The 15,712-nt window shown below is 42.2% G+C and overlaps 1 protein-coding gene across 4 annotated transcripts in view; it reads right to left on the reverse strand.

Moving 5' to 3' along the window:
- Positions 1-15,155, reverse strand: part of LOC139536039 (SLIT-ROBO Rho GTPase-activating protein 3-like) — a 72,972-nt gene extending 57,817 nt beyond the window's left edge. For 2 of the 4 annotated variants that reach the window (XM_071336146.1, XM_071336144.1), the window contains exon 1: positions 14,681-15,150. In XM_071336146.1, coding sequence (XP_071192247.1) covers positions 14,681-14,747 — 67 coding nt within the window. In that variant the 5' untranslated portion in view covers positions 14,748-15,150. Of the gene's footprint in view, positions 1-14,680 lie in introns of all 4 variants that reach the window. The other 2 variants (XM_071336147.1, XM_071336148.1) reach the window with 2 other exon arrangements.
- Positions 15,156-15,712: the final 557 nt, after the last annotated feature.

The following is a 15,712-nucleotide window of genomic DNA, read 5'->3' on the forward strand; positions in this document are numbered from 1 at the left end:
GTGAGCCTGCAGCCAGCAGAGAGAGAAAGAGAGAGAGCAGACTATATCAGCATCACCTCACACTGTGTCAGCCCAAATAGATCACACACCTAATAGGACTCAAGCCACTGTAAGTCACTGTGGCACTGGTGTGGCTATGCTGACCCAGAGCTTTGGAGATACAGGCGTTCAGTAACTACATAACCATGGTTACTATACAGAAATGTATTAATATTCCTTTTGGTAACTTCTTCAAACATATTATAGTGTATTGAAGGAGTTTGATCTATATATGCTGCTTAAATATATGATTATATTAATATATTATTATTTAATGGCGATGTGAGACTGCAAGGGTTTTTACATTCTTGGGTCTATATATTCTACACATTTTGCCATGTGGCTGAGAGAACAATGTGCGGTTTTAAAGCAAATTTCCTGCAATTATACACATCTTGCCATGGCTTATGCTATCTGAGTGACTCAAACATAACAAAATCAATTGGGGCCCCATGCCATGACAAAAATACTCCTGAATGCATCATTTTGGGGATTTTAGATTCTCCCTGAGAGTCAAGCTATTATTTTGGTGATTATCAGTTCTCAAAAAATATATTATTGAGAAATATATAGGTCCATTATCTTTTCTACATTCTTTATATCTGGTTTTAGTCATTTAGATTTACACCAAAAAACGTTTTACCAAAACCCCTTATTTTTTAAATATTTAATTTAATGAAAACATATTATTTTACTGTTTGGACATAGGTGGCCCAAAAAAACACTTAAGACAGCCTGCCCAAGACTGTTTTATGCAGAAAACTTGTGATGTCAGACTGCAAGGGTTTTTACATTCTATGTAATTTTAGGTAAAAACTCTTTGCATTTTTTCCATTGTTAGGCTATTAATTGGAGCAGTGAGTTTCCAAACCTCATAAATAGAAATCGTAGAACACATTTTAATTCAAAGAATGTGTACTTTTTTAGGATGACTGTCACGTTGGTATGAAGAGATTCGGGAGACAGGCGCAGGAATGCGTAATAGGCTTTTTTATTATACCCCAAATTACGGCGTGCCGGGTAAGGGCACGGGGACGAAGACCAGACAAGCACGTAACAAAAACACAGGGTTGAAGCCCAAACAAAAGAGCGAGGATCACCTCGAATAAATACACACGCGCACAATGATTAACACACGGGACGAGACCCGTAATCATCTGGCAATCCACAAGGGCACGCAAACCAAAACACACAGCACAGGTACTCACACGCACCAACGGACATTGTAACAGTAATCGACAGCACCATGGTGAACAAAGGGCACATATATACAAATACAATCAGTGGGAATAGGGGCCAGGTGTGCACAATGAAAGTTCCAGAGGGATCCATGACAATGACAAACTCTTTTTTGTGGTCCCTCGCAGCACAATGTGTAGATCTCAGAGGCCTGACCTACATTCTATTCTCCATCCTGTCTGCCTAATTCAGCAGACATGCATCTCACATGTAGGCTGCTACTGCAGCTATGAGCAGTCAAACACACACTCAAACAGACACACAAAGACGCACACACATATGTATGTGGACACAGACAGATAGACAAAGACGCACATGCATACACACACACACAGCTCTGTAAAATCATATCCACACGTCATCCAACTAATACTGTAAAACAAAACAAAAACAAGAAAATCTGTATTCTACATTTTAGATTCTGAAGATGAACAGATGGTCCAATGCAGTATTCCCATAATGTGGTGGTGAGCTTTTCTCTTGATTCCCTTAACAGAACCTGTCCAAAAATATGGAGATCATGACTGAGCCACTCCAAGTCTCACGCATGGCAGCCTTTTTCTCATCATGCACTACTCAGCAAACAGACAGGAAGTCTGTATAAATATATCAATGAACCAGATTCTTCTGCCCCCCTGCATATGAAAGGCACTTTTGTTTACTTCTCAATGGCGTTTTTGTATTGATGAATAAAGTGTGTGTGTGTGTGTGTGTGTGTGTGTGCGCAAAAGTGTGTGCCCTCACTCTCTCAGCCGCCTTGTTGGAAATGTATCCACATGGTCTCCATGGCTGCCTAGTTGCCTGAATACAGGACCCTGGAGGCATCTCCACTGGCCTGGCCAGAGTTCCTCTGCTGTGTTCCAGTATGTTCTGTGTTCTGTTCCCACCCAGCAGCCCCTCTATTTATTAGCATATTGTGCTAGGACCAGGGGAGAATGACTGCCTCCTCTCATTAAAGCCACGGAAGTTTAAGGCCGACCGCGGTACTTCAGGCATCGTTGGCAGAAAACAGGATCCCCCATTATAGTGAATGGAAACCTCTTTGTGTATAAAAAAAAGAAGACAATCATTGTACCAATAATTGGTTCTAATACACCAGATTAATGTCCTTGAACCGAAGGAGTTGTAAGGATAATTTAGTTGCTAATGGCAGCCTGCAGTACCCTCAGCCTCAGCCTTCAACTTGAGGTACTCAATGAGACACTTCCTAGAGTAGTTCAAACTGTGCATGTTATGTGTCCATTAGACGCCATCATAATCTACTTAATTTGGCTTCAATACGCAATTAAGTCTTCACATAGGAATGAATGGTGTCACATGATCGATGGCTTTGTCCATTCATATATACAGTCATGGGTTGGGACAAGGGCAACTTTCTGTGGCTGTGTCTCAAATGGCACCCTTTTCCCTATGTAGTGCACTATGTTTGACCAGGGCTCTGCTCAAAGGTACTGCATTACATAGGGAAAAGGGTGCCATTTGGACAACAGCCAGAGTCTCTCAATAGACAATTAATAGCCTGCTGAAAGGAGCAGTAATAAAGTGGCAGGCAGCCTCGCAACCCTACTGTGTAAAAATATCAAACAGCATGCTTTTTTCTTATTATGTAGCCATAATACTTTCCCTACCTGTCAACTATTTATCTGTTTTGGGGGTAATACTTTCCCTACCTGTCAACTATTTATCTGTTTTGGGGGTAATACTTTCCCTACCCGTCAACTATTTATCTGTTTGGGGGGTAATACTTTCCCTACCCGTCAACTATTTATCTGTTTTGGGGGTAATACTTTCCCTACCTGTCAACTATTTATCTGTTTTGGGGGTAATACTTTCCCTACATATTAACTATTTATCTGTTTTGGGGGTAATACCTTCCCTACCTGTCAACTATTTATCTGTTTTGGGGGTAATACTTTCCCTACCCATCAACTATTTATCTGTTTTGGGGGTAATTTATGATAAATGAGTGGAAAATCAAATCATGTAATCTATGTATACATCCCAAATGGCATCCTATTCCCTACATAGGGCTCTGGTCAAAAGTAGTGCACTATGGACCATAGGGTGCCATTGGGATGTACTCCATGTGAAGATCAAATGACTGGTTGATATTATAATGTGATCAGTGTGATAAAGATAATAGCCTCATGATGTTTCCCTTCCTAGAGCCCTAGCTCTAGTTATGTATAGAACAGTAAAGGCTATGGAAGGAGGGTACACTTGATGGGCACTATTCGCTGGATGCTGCAGGCCTCCACAGAGTTGAAGTACCGCCCTAAAAACACATACAGAATCAATGCACAGGTGAGAACTGTGAAACACACACATGAACCACACTACATGCACTAACTGTAAGTCACTCTGGATAAGAGCGTCTGCTAAATGTTACTAAAATGTAAATTGTAAATGTATAACATAGCAAAATACTATTCTACAATACCCGTTGCGAGACCCACTGGTTGATGCTTATTTATAAAACCCTCTTAGGGGTCACTCCCCCCTATCTGAGATATCTACTGCAGCCCTCATTCTCCACATACAACACCTGTTCTGCCAGTCACATTCTGTTAAAGGTCCCCAAAGCACACATCCCTGGGTCGCTCCTCTTTTCAGTTCGCTGCAGCTAGCGACTGAAACGAGCTGCAACAAACACTTATACTGGACAGTTTTATCTCAATCTCTTCATTCAAAGACTCAATCATGGACACTCTTACTGACAGTTGTGACTGCTTTGTATGGTGTATTGTTGTCTCCACCTTCTTGACCATTGTGCTGTTGACTTTGCCCAATAATGTTTGTACCATGTTTTTGTGCTGCTACCTTGTTGTGTTGCTACCACGTTGTTATCACGTTGTGTTGCTACCATGCTGTGTTGTCACGTGTTGCTGCCTTGTTATGTTGTTGTCTTAGGTCTCTCATTATGTAGTGTTGTGCCTCTTGTTGTGATGTGTGTTTTGTCCTATATTTATATTGTATTTATTTTTTAATCCCTGGCCCCTGTCCCTGCAGGAGGCCTTTTGCCTTTTGGTAGGCCGTCATCGTAAATAAGAATTTGTTCTTAACTGACTTAGTTAAATAAAGGTTAAATAAATAAATACAACCATAAGGCCCTAACAGTGGCATTATTGTAGGAAAGGGGAATAAATACCTGTCTGTATGTAATGTAATGTAGGGCTCGATGTTTCTACCTTAGAATAACAAAATGTGATCTGATGTAGTCAAGTCAGACATCACGGTCAATGGTGAGTTCAGACTAACATCTCTAATTGGTAGCTGATGTGTTTTGCCAAAATGACTCAGATGTTCCAAAGCCCATGCCCATGGCCCAGTCAGTGAGACTTCATTAATGAGTGCACAAAGCCTGTCTGCCTGTCAAATGCTAGGGCCCATAGAGCTCTGGACAAGGGCCCATACGGCTCTGGTCAAAAGTAGTGCACTATGTGGGTTACAGGGTGCCATTTGGAACGGATCCACAGTGTTTGTTTTCGTCAGTAAAAGCTGAGTGGCTACAGCTCTGGTCTGGTGGGTTTCACAAGGATTTGAACCCAAATATGAATTACTCACAAAAAGCTGAGGGTAAGTTCAAAAACAGAATGAAATATGACAAGAAAAAACACAGAAAGAAAGCCTCTGGTTGCTTAAGACAAGTCAGTTCTCTGGGCTGAGTAGAGGGTGGATGTTTACAGCTGTTGTTTCACCACACACACAGTTGGATTCGTACGGATATAATTACATGTATTTTTTGTGTGCAATGTGGATGCTTGTGCAGCAGGTACAGTACATATATACAGTGTAGATATTTTGTCCTGTAGCTAATGTGCTTACATACTGTATATGGAGGTATTTTCCCAAATAGAAGGGGATTTCTATCACCACGGCCGTAACCAGTGTCTCTGAATTGGTCCTTCCATTACTATAATTGCAGACACCTATTAAGTCAGTCCAGTGTTGCATTCCCCTCCCCCCCACCAACTCATAATCATAAAGCTTTGATTATTTTATTCAGCTGTTTAGTGTTAGGGCAAAAACCAAAACGTGCACTCAGCGGGGGCCCCAACACCGATTTTGGGGAAACCTGAAATAGGGAGTAGCAGATTTGTTTAGAGATACAGTAATACACTTTTCTCCTTCCCACAATTACTGTAGTAGCTAGTCCTGTTCTGTCTGTCTGGGGCTCAGCTGTTGTGTTGCAACATCTTGACCGCTGTCTGGTCGCCAACCAACCCTGCTGCCTGTCCAGACTCCTACACAACCCTGCTGCCTGTCCAGACTCCTACACAACCCTGCTGCCTGTCCAGACTCCTACACAACCCTGCTGCCTGTCCAGACTCCTACACAACCCTGGTGCCTGTCCAGACTCCTACACAACCCTGCTGCCTGTCCAGACTCCTACACAACCCTGCTGCCTGTCCAGACTCCTACACAACCCTGGTGCCTGTCCAGACTCCTACACAACCCTGCTGCCTGTCCAGACTCCTACACAACCCTGCTGCCTGTCCAGACTCCTACACAACCCTGCTGCCTGTCCAGACTCCTACACAACCCTGGTGCCTGTCCAGACTCCTACACAACCCTGCTGCCTGTCCAGACTCCTACACAACCCTGCTGCCTGTCCAGACTCCTACACAACCCTGCTGCCTGTCCAGACTCCTACACAAACCTGAGGTCTGCTTATCGTGATAATAGCTTTGGCTAGTAATAACCCTGCTGCAGAGCAACGTTCCCACTAAACTGTGCGCGGCAGCCCACTTCCTCCAGGACTGCCACGCAGAAGAAATGCCATGCTGCGGAGACACATAAGAGATTAGCGCCAAAGTTCTGACACATTTTAACAGACCGAACACAGTGACGGGAAATGGCGGCGAGTAGCGCGGACAAAATGGAGGAAATGGAGAAAAAGTTGGTGAAGCAACAGCTTTGCTGGAATGAGAACAATATGGGGGTCAGTTCGGATGATATGGAGCTGGAGGATGAGAGTCAAGGATCTGAATGGTTGGTTGTGGAAAGACATAGGAAGAAGAGAGATCATGATATTGAAAGCAGTGGAGCGTCTAGTAAAGAAAGCATAAAGAGGGCCAAGGTAGGAAGCAAGAGTAATAATGTGTTGGAGTGGAAAGTGGTGATAGTGTTTGATGAGACCACAAGGCCTCACTTATCCGACTAACTAATGCCATAGAGAAAGAGGTAGGTGAAGTGAAATTAGCTTGGTTCGTTGGAAATGGTAGATTGTTAATATTGTGTAGTAGCCGGGCTCAGCAAAAGAAGATTCTGAAAATGGAAACGCTTAATTGGAAGAAAATGAAAAGCCATGTCCCTGGTGCTTATGCTAGATTGAAGGGAAGTCATCACTGGAATCCCAACATCTATGTTGATGTTAAAGAAAATGTGAAGGAAGGCAGAGTGATAGAGGCCAAAAGGTTGATCAGCAGGAAAGAGGGTCAAAGAAGTGAAAGCTTATCAGTGATGCTGAGGTTTGAGAAAGTCTTGCCGGGAAAAGTACAGATAGGATTCCTTAGTTTAAATGTTCGAGAATTTGTTCCATATGCACTGCAGTGTTTTAAATGCCAAAGAATGGGACATGTAGCTGCTCAGTGTAAAGGAAATAAAAGATGTGCCAAGTGTGGAGGGGCCATGATTACAGTGAATGTGGAAGCAATGTGAAGATTAAGTGCTGCAATTGTGGGGTAGAACACAGTGCAGCATTTGGTGGATGCCATGTACAGAGAGAGGCTCAGAGATATAGCACCATTCATGATGTATCATATGCAGAGGCCGTAAAAAAGATTGGTAGAACTACAGTGCGGACTGACGGAGCTTACATGGACAGAAGTGGACCTACTGTCGGGGTTGGTGTTTCTGATGGTCCTGGCAGGGTTTCCAGGCCTGTTCAGAAATCTTGTGCCCATGAATGTGTGGTGTCAAAGGACACTTTGATAATGAATAAAGTTGACTTCATAGTTTTTATTGGTAAGGTTATCAATACGACTCGGGTTGTGGAAAGCAGAAATGCCAGGTTGAAGGTTATTGTGGAGATGGCAAAAGAGATATTGGGAGTATCATATGTTACTGTTGAAATGGTTGTTGACATGCTGAACAGGGTGGAGTGTTTCTGCATGATATAGATCAGTTTAATGCGTTGGGGAGGGTTTTTGGGGGTGAGGGTGTGGTAGAAGTTAGGGATTTATTTGGTTTAGATTTTTTTTCATGGTAGTACAGAATTGGGCAGATCATGATCGATCGTACACTGGACTGCCATGCTATCATAGAAGAAAAAGAAGATAAGAGATTTAACTTCACTGAGTTCACCCCATTAGTTTGCACTACATAGATCAAAAAATATTCTGTGATCGAATCAACATTATATCAGCCCCTTTTCAATGCAACAAACAAATCTAACTTTGCAAGATTGAGTCTGTGATTTTGTTGTAGGCAGAGCCAGAGAGCAACGGAGTAGAATTCTATTGGCAGGGGTAGCCCATGAGCAGTCGTTCAGTTAATGTGCATTTCAGATCAGTTTAGATAAGAGCACAGTGTGCACATTTTATTTTTTATTTAACTAGGCATGTCAGTTAAGAACAAATTCTTATTTACAATGACAGCCTAAGAACAGTGGGTTAACTGCCTTGTTCAGGGGCAGAATGACAGATTTTTACCTTGGCAGCTCAGGGATTCGATCTAGCAACCGTTCGGTTACTGGCCCAATGCTCTAACCACTAGAATACCTGCCACCCCATTTGTTGATGTTCTTTGCTAGTTAGCAAGTTATTTGCTAGTTAGCAAGTTATTAGCCCAGTTATAGATACGTATGGGGAGTTACTGCTTCCAACAAAAGCACAAAACATGTAGGCTACATTTCAAGCGGTCTTTTGAGACAGGCTTGAATATGTAAATAAGCCAACAGGCAGAGGGGTAGCCTACATTGTGGGCCAGTGCCAATCTCTCTGAGCTTGTCTCGCTCTTCACTGTTATCCATGCGTGGCTGATCACATGACACCTAACACAGACTGACACTCCAACATCATTTGGCACAAAGTATGGCAGTGAGGCCGTTTCCTGTGAACGCTTGTCTTGGGTGACCAATAATAACTATAGTACTGTATGTCTTTACACACTCTTTGGTTGAATTCACAAATTCAAATTATTTGTGAGTCTGTGGGGAAATATTTACCTTTAATGTGGTCATACATTTGGCAGGAGGTTAGGAAGTGCAGCTCAGTTACCTACTCCTCTCTCTCAATTCCGCCTTAATCTGTTGCTGATTTTCACATTGATTGTTGATGTTACCATAGCAGCAGACATAAAACCAGAAGTGCAGAAGGAGAGAGGAGAAGGGAGAGGAGTGAGGGTGAAAGCATAGTACACAGAGTGGGTGGCAGGTTGCAGTATAGGTGGGAAGGGGATGGGGGGGGGTATAGCATTGTTGCTAGCCTGATCCCAGGTCTGTTTGTGCTCGCTTGTCAACTCCTATGGTAATTGTCACGTCAAACACCATAAGAGTTGGCAAGACAGTACAAACAGATATAAGACCAGGCTACATTATTCCAATTAAACCATAATGTCTCATGACAGTGTAAGTCATAGCATGTTTTCATCATGAATAATACTGATGAGCAGAAGGGTGTTAACTGGCCCAGACAGTCATGGAATACAGATCTACTGCAATACATGCATTATGGGGTGGAGACAGACAGGAGGAACACAAGCGAGACACACACAAACACACCCTCTTCATTCTTCTTCCTACAATGATCAAAGGAAACAAAACTGCAATAATGTCTTCCTCTGTGGCAAGACTACTGTAAATAACAGTACCTTTACTTATTAACATATTGACACGTTAACATATTGCTGCAACACCACAGTAATTTTTACGACCCAAGGCGCCAACAAAGCAGTTTGTTTGTCGGAAAATGTGTTGCTCTTACTACATCTTCCAATCTGAAAGATCTTTCGGTAAAAACAGATCCACAACACCAATGTTTCCTGAATTGCCATGGCTTCGATGTGCTTATCTATCTATGAAACGTATGCATGCATCTAATTAGATCAAACCAAATGAAGCATTTAAGCGTAAGACCTAAATGGATTGACTCCAAAAGAGTCTAATGACATTACAGGGAGTGTTCTCTAGGCACGGAAATGACCCATGATACAGGTCAACTAACCCTCATTCAGTTGAGTAGGAGTGGGGGGGTACTAGAAGATAGTGCTACTGAGGGTAGACGGCAGTGCCTTGCTGCATGCAGTACATCCAGAGGTTTGTTTAACGGCGTGTGACTGGAGTCGAGCTGGTCGACTGAGATTCTTTGGAATGCATGCAAATATGTGTATGGAAGCAAACCAAGGTAGGGCTAACAGACTGCAGCTGGGTTCCACTTCCAACACACTAGAAACTGTTTTCTCAAGTCTGGCTAGTATAGTGAGCTAGAGCTACAATAGGAAATGAATATGATAGCAGGCTGAGTAATTCCATAAACATTAATGTATTGTCAAAATACCATATACTGTACATGCACTCATGCAAAGACATCAGTGCACAGAACAAGGGACTGTGGTCTATTCCAGTCTGAACTCCTTACCTGCTCCATAATCACACTGTACTATACTGTATATTCACACATTGCACCATTAATGGCGGTTGGTTTCGGTTAATTCTGACACATACCAGTTGACGCATCATTCATGGGAAGTGACTGGCTTGTTAATGAGTGGTTGGACCACATACCATACATACAGCATCCAGTGTCATGACAAGGTAACTAATGACGTCATCTGTCATGACATGTCAACATAGCCAGGTATAGCGCCATTGACTGTTCATCATGGTAACGTTACCTCTGTTGGTCCTTCAACAATGTTGAAGTCAAATTCTCCCAAGAAAGTAGCCTGGTCCCAGATCTGTCTTTCCAACTCCTATGGTCAATGTTGGAGCCGTGACATTGACTGTAGGAGTTGGCAATACAGCACAAACTGATCTGAGACCAGGCTACCAAGAAAGAACACATAATTGTCCAGAAATCTGCTGCAGGCCCATAAATGGAGGGCTGACAGCTGCCTGCACTACAGTAAATGCTGTTTAGTCAGCTACCGACTCAGCACTATTTGACCGCGATGCCAGAGTGTAACCCTTATAGCCCTTCTTACACCCAACTAAACTGATCCCAGACAGCCTGGCAAATGAGCTGTCAACTTAAAAGCTTTTCCTGAAACTGAGACGTCCTCTCACACCCACAAGCACACACACGTACACAGACATTGATTAACGCAGGCATGCGCACACACATGCACGAGCGTACAAACACACACTCAAGGAGTCAACCAAGACTTCAGCAAACTACATCAACATGCTACAGTATGTACCTCCATGTCTCATTAAAAAGCAGCGAGAGCAGCTCAGATTGTCCATGATGCACTATGGTCATACCCTGCCCCCACAACGGGTGATAAGAGGGTTTCAGTGTTTGCTGCAAGTACAGTCTAAAATTAGTAACAATATTTCAATCCAAGTGTGATAATACCCTACACGTGTCTGGTATCTACTTAACACAGCATCTCACACTTTGGTGGAGAGAAAAGATCAATGTACATCTTTCTTTAGTACCAGGTAGATTGACAGAGAAAAAATGTGTAGATTGTTGTTGGTTAGAAACATGTCTAACAGAGGGTCTTTCCATTGTGTCATCTATCAAACTATGTCATTCTGGACTTCATCAGACTATTATTGTCTTGAGTGCTATATTGTCTGCTCAGCTGTTCTTCCACAAGCTTCTTCAATAAACATGTTGGAGGGTAGAGGATTCTATATGTGATCCTGTGTGGCTCAGTTGGTAAGAGCACGGCTATAGCAATGCCAAGGTTGGTTGTAGGTTCACTTATTATAGGGATCACACATGCACTCACTGTACTATAAGTGGCTTTTTACATGAATAAGAGGGTGTACTGAGCCTTCATCCTCTTAATGCGTCAACTTGGAGCAGCCATCAGCTTTAGAGGAGAGATATCTACAGCTAGCTACACTATATTAAACTCTGCTGGGTTGACTTTAGATATTTCCTTATTTAACCAGGCAAGTCAGTTAAGAACAAACTCTTATTTACAATGATGGCTTACCCCGGTCAAACCCTAACCCGGACGACACTGGACCAATTGTGCACCGACCTATGGGACTCCCAATCACAGCCAGTTGTGATACAGCCTGGAATCGAGCCAGGGTCTGTAGTGACACCTCTAGCACTGAGATGCAGTGCCTTAGACGGCTGCGCCACTCAGGAGACCACAAATTAGATAGAACCACCATCTATCTTCTACAGTCACAGGCGGAGTCCCAAATGGCACCCTAAAGTAGTGCATTATGTAGGGATAGAGAGTGCCATTTGGGATGCACTCACATATTTAGCAGCAGCAGTCAGACAATAAAACCCTTTCATAGTTCCATCATTTATGCTGACAACATATATTATTTATGGTGTTTCTGAGCTATTTGCTGGTAGAGAGATTCCCCAGCCAGACCCTCTATAGTTCCAGCACTAACACGTTTCCTATTCGTGAGTGTAAAAAAAATGGTTTATGTTGCATTAACTTACTCTGGGGCCTAACATGATAGAATGTTACTGATTAACAAGGCCATCCCTGGTCACTGTCATTCCAAGACATCTTTGAAAGACCTCTTCTCATCCCATCTCTTTCTTTGAATAGATGGATATCATATGAATTCTACTGAAATAACACTGAAGTGAAAAGATGGTGTCTCAATTCCATATCACCCACTTCCCGTAGGCCCTCCATTTGTGTGTTCACACTCGCCTCCGCAATATGCCCAAGTGTCCCAAATTTAGGGAGTGAAAATGATCGAGGGTGTATTGGCTAACTAGACCCTTCGATAGCCACTTCAACCGAGCCAGCATGGATGCAGGTTCCACAGCAAAGTGCTATCCCAACACACACAGCAATATGTTTGGAGTTTGCGCAATTTCATACTAAAGAATTGAGAGGTGTGCCAAATTATATTACATGTGCTATGGTGTCCACCCAGTCTGCCCAAAGTGCGGGGAAACATATGATTATGCAGCTTTCTCGCAGCGACATGAGGATTTTACATGTTGTGGTGGTCGTCTTCAAAGTTGTTTCTGCTGGTCGCAAAAAGCTAAATTAGCATAAAATGAGCTGAAATAAATGTAAAAGGCTTTGAAAATAAAATGCTTGTGGTATGCTCCATGCTCTGTTGACATTTCAGAGATACACTTGTTTTTGTGAGAAATCCTAGAAAAAGCATTAATATGAAAAGCGTATACTAAAATGTGAAAATACTACATGTCATGTCTCAAAATCAATATCTATTTTACCTCTATATTGTTTAAAATCCTGTGGATTCGAGAAGAAAGATGACGAATTCAACAGGAAAGTGAGCCTGTTAGGTAGCCTTCATTCTCGCAAAGCATCCAGCCTAGCTGACACAATGCTCTGCAATGTTCTTTATTTTTGACCACTTTTTTTTCTGGCCATTGATTTAGTCACCCGAATTTTGGCCATCCTACATGGGTAAAACATCCTACAAGGGTAATTGAACAGATTATGATAGAGACATGAGGTTAGGACTATTGTTTTTCTTAAATGATTATCTACACAATTAACATATTATTTTACCCATTGGTCAAAATATGCGTTTTTGATTGGACACCCTACAGGTATGTTTGTTTGTGCCTGATTTCGAGGCTTGATACATAAAACAAATGAAATACCGCCAATGTTTAACTGTTACCGAGGTTTACTTCTTGTTAAATGGCAAGGAGGATTAGTTAATTAGAATTTCATTATTATTTAAATGTGGAACATAAATTGCATCACAAGTGTGTCCCGAAGTTGATGGGTTTATTAATGAATACCCTCACCACTCTATTGATAGCCCCATAGAACCACCCTGATCTCACGAGCTTACGTTCTGCTATCTGTGTAGCAAACAGAATGTAAGCATGCCTGACAAAGATGATTCATACGAGGTTACTCTATTTAAGTCACCCCTAGGAGTTGTCACCAACACGTGGCACGGAGGGCATTCAGAATGAGTTGGTAGTGGCGAGGGGCTACTTTGGGATTCACCAGGTCATGTATTAAGATGATGATCCACTGTATAGGTCAGAGAAGGCTGTGATCAGGTCAGAGGTCATGACCTTTAGTCTCTGAGACACTAGGCTACTACAACAGACCAGCTGGTGTAATGATGACCTCGGCTCTGAAAGTAATCTACTACATTCTATAAATGAAGGAGAAACGGGCCACACAAACACACTTTCTATCTCTATTGTTAATTTGTCCTTAACAAGGAGAAAGTTCCCCACATATTGTGGACCATGTTATTACTGCATAATGTGGTGTTATGCATTTTCACTATTCCGTTGGAAAGTGTCCATGCACTACTGCCCTACTAAGCAAAAGAGCAGTAACTGCTCATAGAGTGAAACTGAGAAAAATGACTTCAAAGTTTTTTTTACTGTCCAGCCAACTGAATTGTAGGCAGAACATTGGAGATGTGGTTGTCTGTTGTTATTTTTTATTCATATTGACCCTGACCTCTAACATGACATTTGTCCCTAGACGGCAGTTACTGCCTTCTTGCTTGGTACACCCACTGGAATACGTTTCCATGACGATTGTTTTTAACACAAACTTGTGTTAATATATTTATTTGTATGTGGCTGTCCTTGTCATAAAGTTTGACACTTGTATCAACGAAGAACAATAAATAATACCAAGGTCAACCGTAGACACAGCAGCACAAAGCTCAGTGAAACCAAGGTAAAAGGCAGTAAGTAACTGACGTGTGTGATGGCAGTTACTGCCCTTTTCCTTGGTTTCACCTTAATTTTTTGCAGTTACTGCAAACATGACCCCCCATTTTCTCCAATACACAACACAATGGAGTCAGGATATTTGTCCAAAAGATAAAGCATGCATTTAATGTATAAAAAAAGTCTACTCATTTTTGACCAAATGCAGTTGTCTCTTTTGTTTGGTAGGGCAGACTAGACCTACTCACCTAGCAAATATGTAAGGTGCATTGTGCAGAGCTTTTACTGAAATGATGTTGAATAGGAGTTATTATCTGATGAACATAGATGTTTATCTGGCTTCAGGGACCTTTTGACCATGGGAATTCACACGACAACAAAAAACAGCCCATTGCGCTTAAACAAATGCTTATATTTATGGTGAAGTAAAAACAACATGTTGTTGATGCCATCAATGTCGTTCACTCCCGAATTCCAAGTTATGCAAGTCTACTCTTGGCTACTGCTGCTCCCTCCAGATGCATTTAGGCTAATAAATGAGTCTAACCTGACCGTCAAAACACAAGCAAATACATTTGTACAACATTTGTAATTTGATGGGATCTCTATGTACCAACCTTTCACCTGAGTCTCGTAATCCCCAATAATCTCCTTGTCCTTCTTGACTCTCGTATGGGATGACATGATTCTTTAGGAATTAATTATGGAAGCCTGTAGACGTCGCCTTAAGACACCACAACGTAGCCTACAAATCTCTTCGGCAGATGCGTAAAGCAGGGTGAGCTTCATGCGTTTCAAAGAACTTCAGTGTCCCAAATTGCACTTGAGGTTGCAAGGCGATCAATGCGACTTTGAACTGCAAAACAAATAAGGATACCTCCCCTCTGTCGTCAACATAGCATTTTAGAATGTCTGTAAAAAAATTAAAAAAATCTGCATTTACTGCATGTTCAGTAAATTATATGTTTCAATATAACCACTGCCTTGAAGCAGGGTGTATGCGCAAGTGTTGCATCGTGCGATTTTCAATGCGTCTTCCAGCCGCCCTTTTTCCTGCAAGTTCTCGGTCTGCTGCAGCAAGCCAGGAAGAGTTGGACGCTAAAGTCATCTCAGACTCCTCCCACACTCGCCTCCCCTCACACACTCTTTCACACTCTCACTCACTCACACATACACCCTCCCTCACGTACACATGCATGCTGACACACTCCCTCACATACACACACATGCAGAGAGGGTAATTGCAGTACAGTGGTTATGCACATGAATCTGACAAAGATACACTGCTCAAAAAAATAAAGGGAACACTAAAAGAACACATTCTAGATCTGAATGAATGAAATATTCTTATTAAATACTTTTATCTTTACATAGTTGAATGTGCTGACAACAAAATCACACAAAAATTATCAATGGAAATCAAATTTATCAACCCATGGAGGTCTGGATTTGGAGTCACACTCAAAATTAAAGTGGAAAACCACACTACAGGCTGATCCAACTTTGATGTAATGTCCTTAAAACAAGTCAAAATGAGGCTCAGTAGTGTGTGTGGCCTCCACGTGCCTGTATGACCTCCCTACAACGCCTGGGCATGCGTGGTGGTCTCCAGATGGTCTCCTGAGGGATCTCCTCCCAGACCTGGACTA

The sequence above is a fragment of the Salvelinus alpinus genome, chromosome 12, assembly GCF_045679555.1.
Source record: "Salvelinus alpinus chromosome 12, SLU_Salpinus.1, whole genome shotgun sequence".
Lineage (NCBI taxonomy): Eukaryota > Metazoa > Chordata > Actinopteri > Salmoniformes > Salmonidae > Salvelinus > Salvelinus alpinus.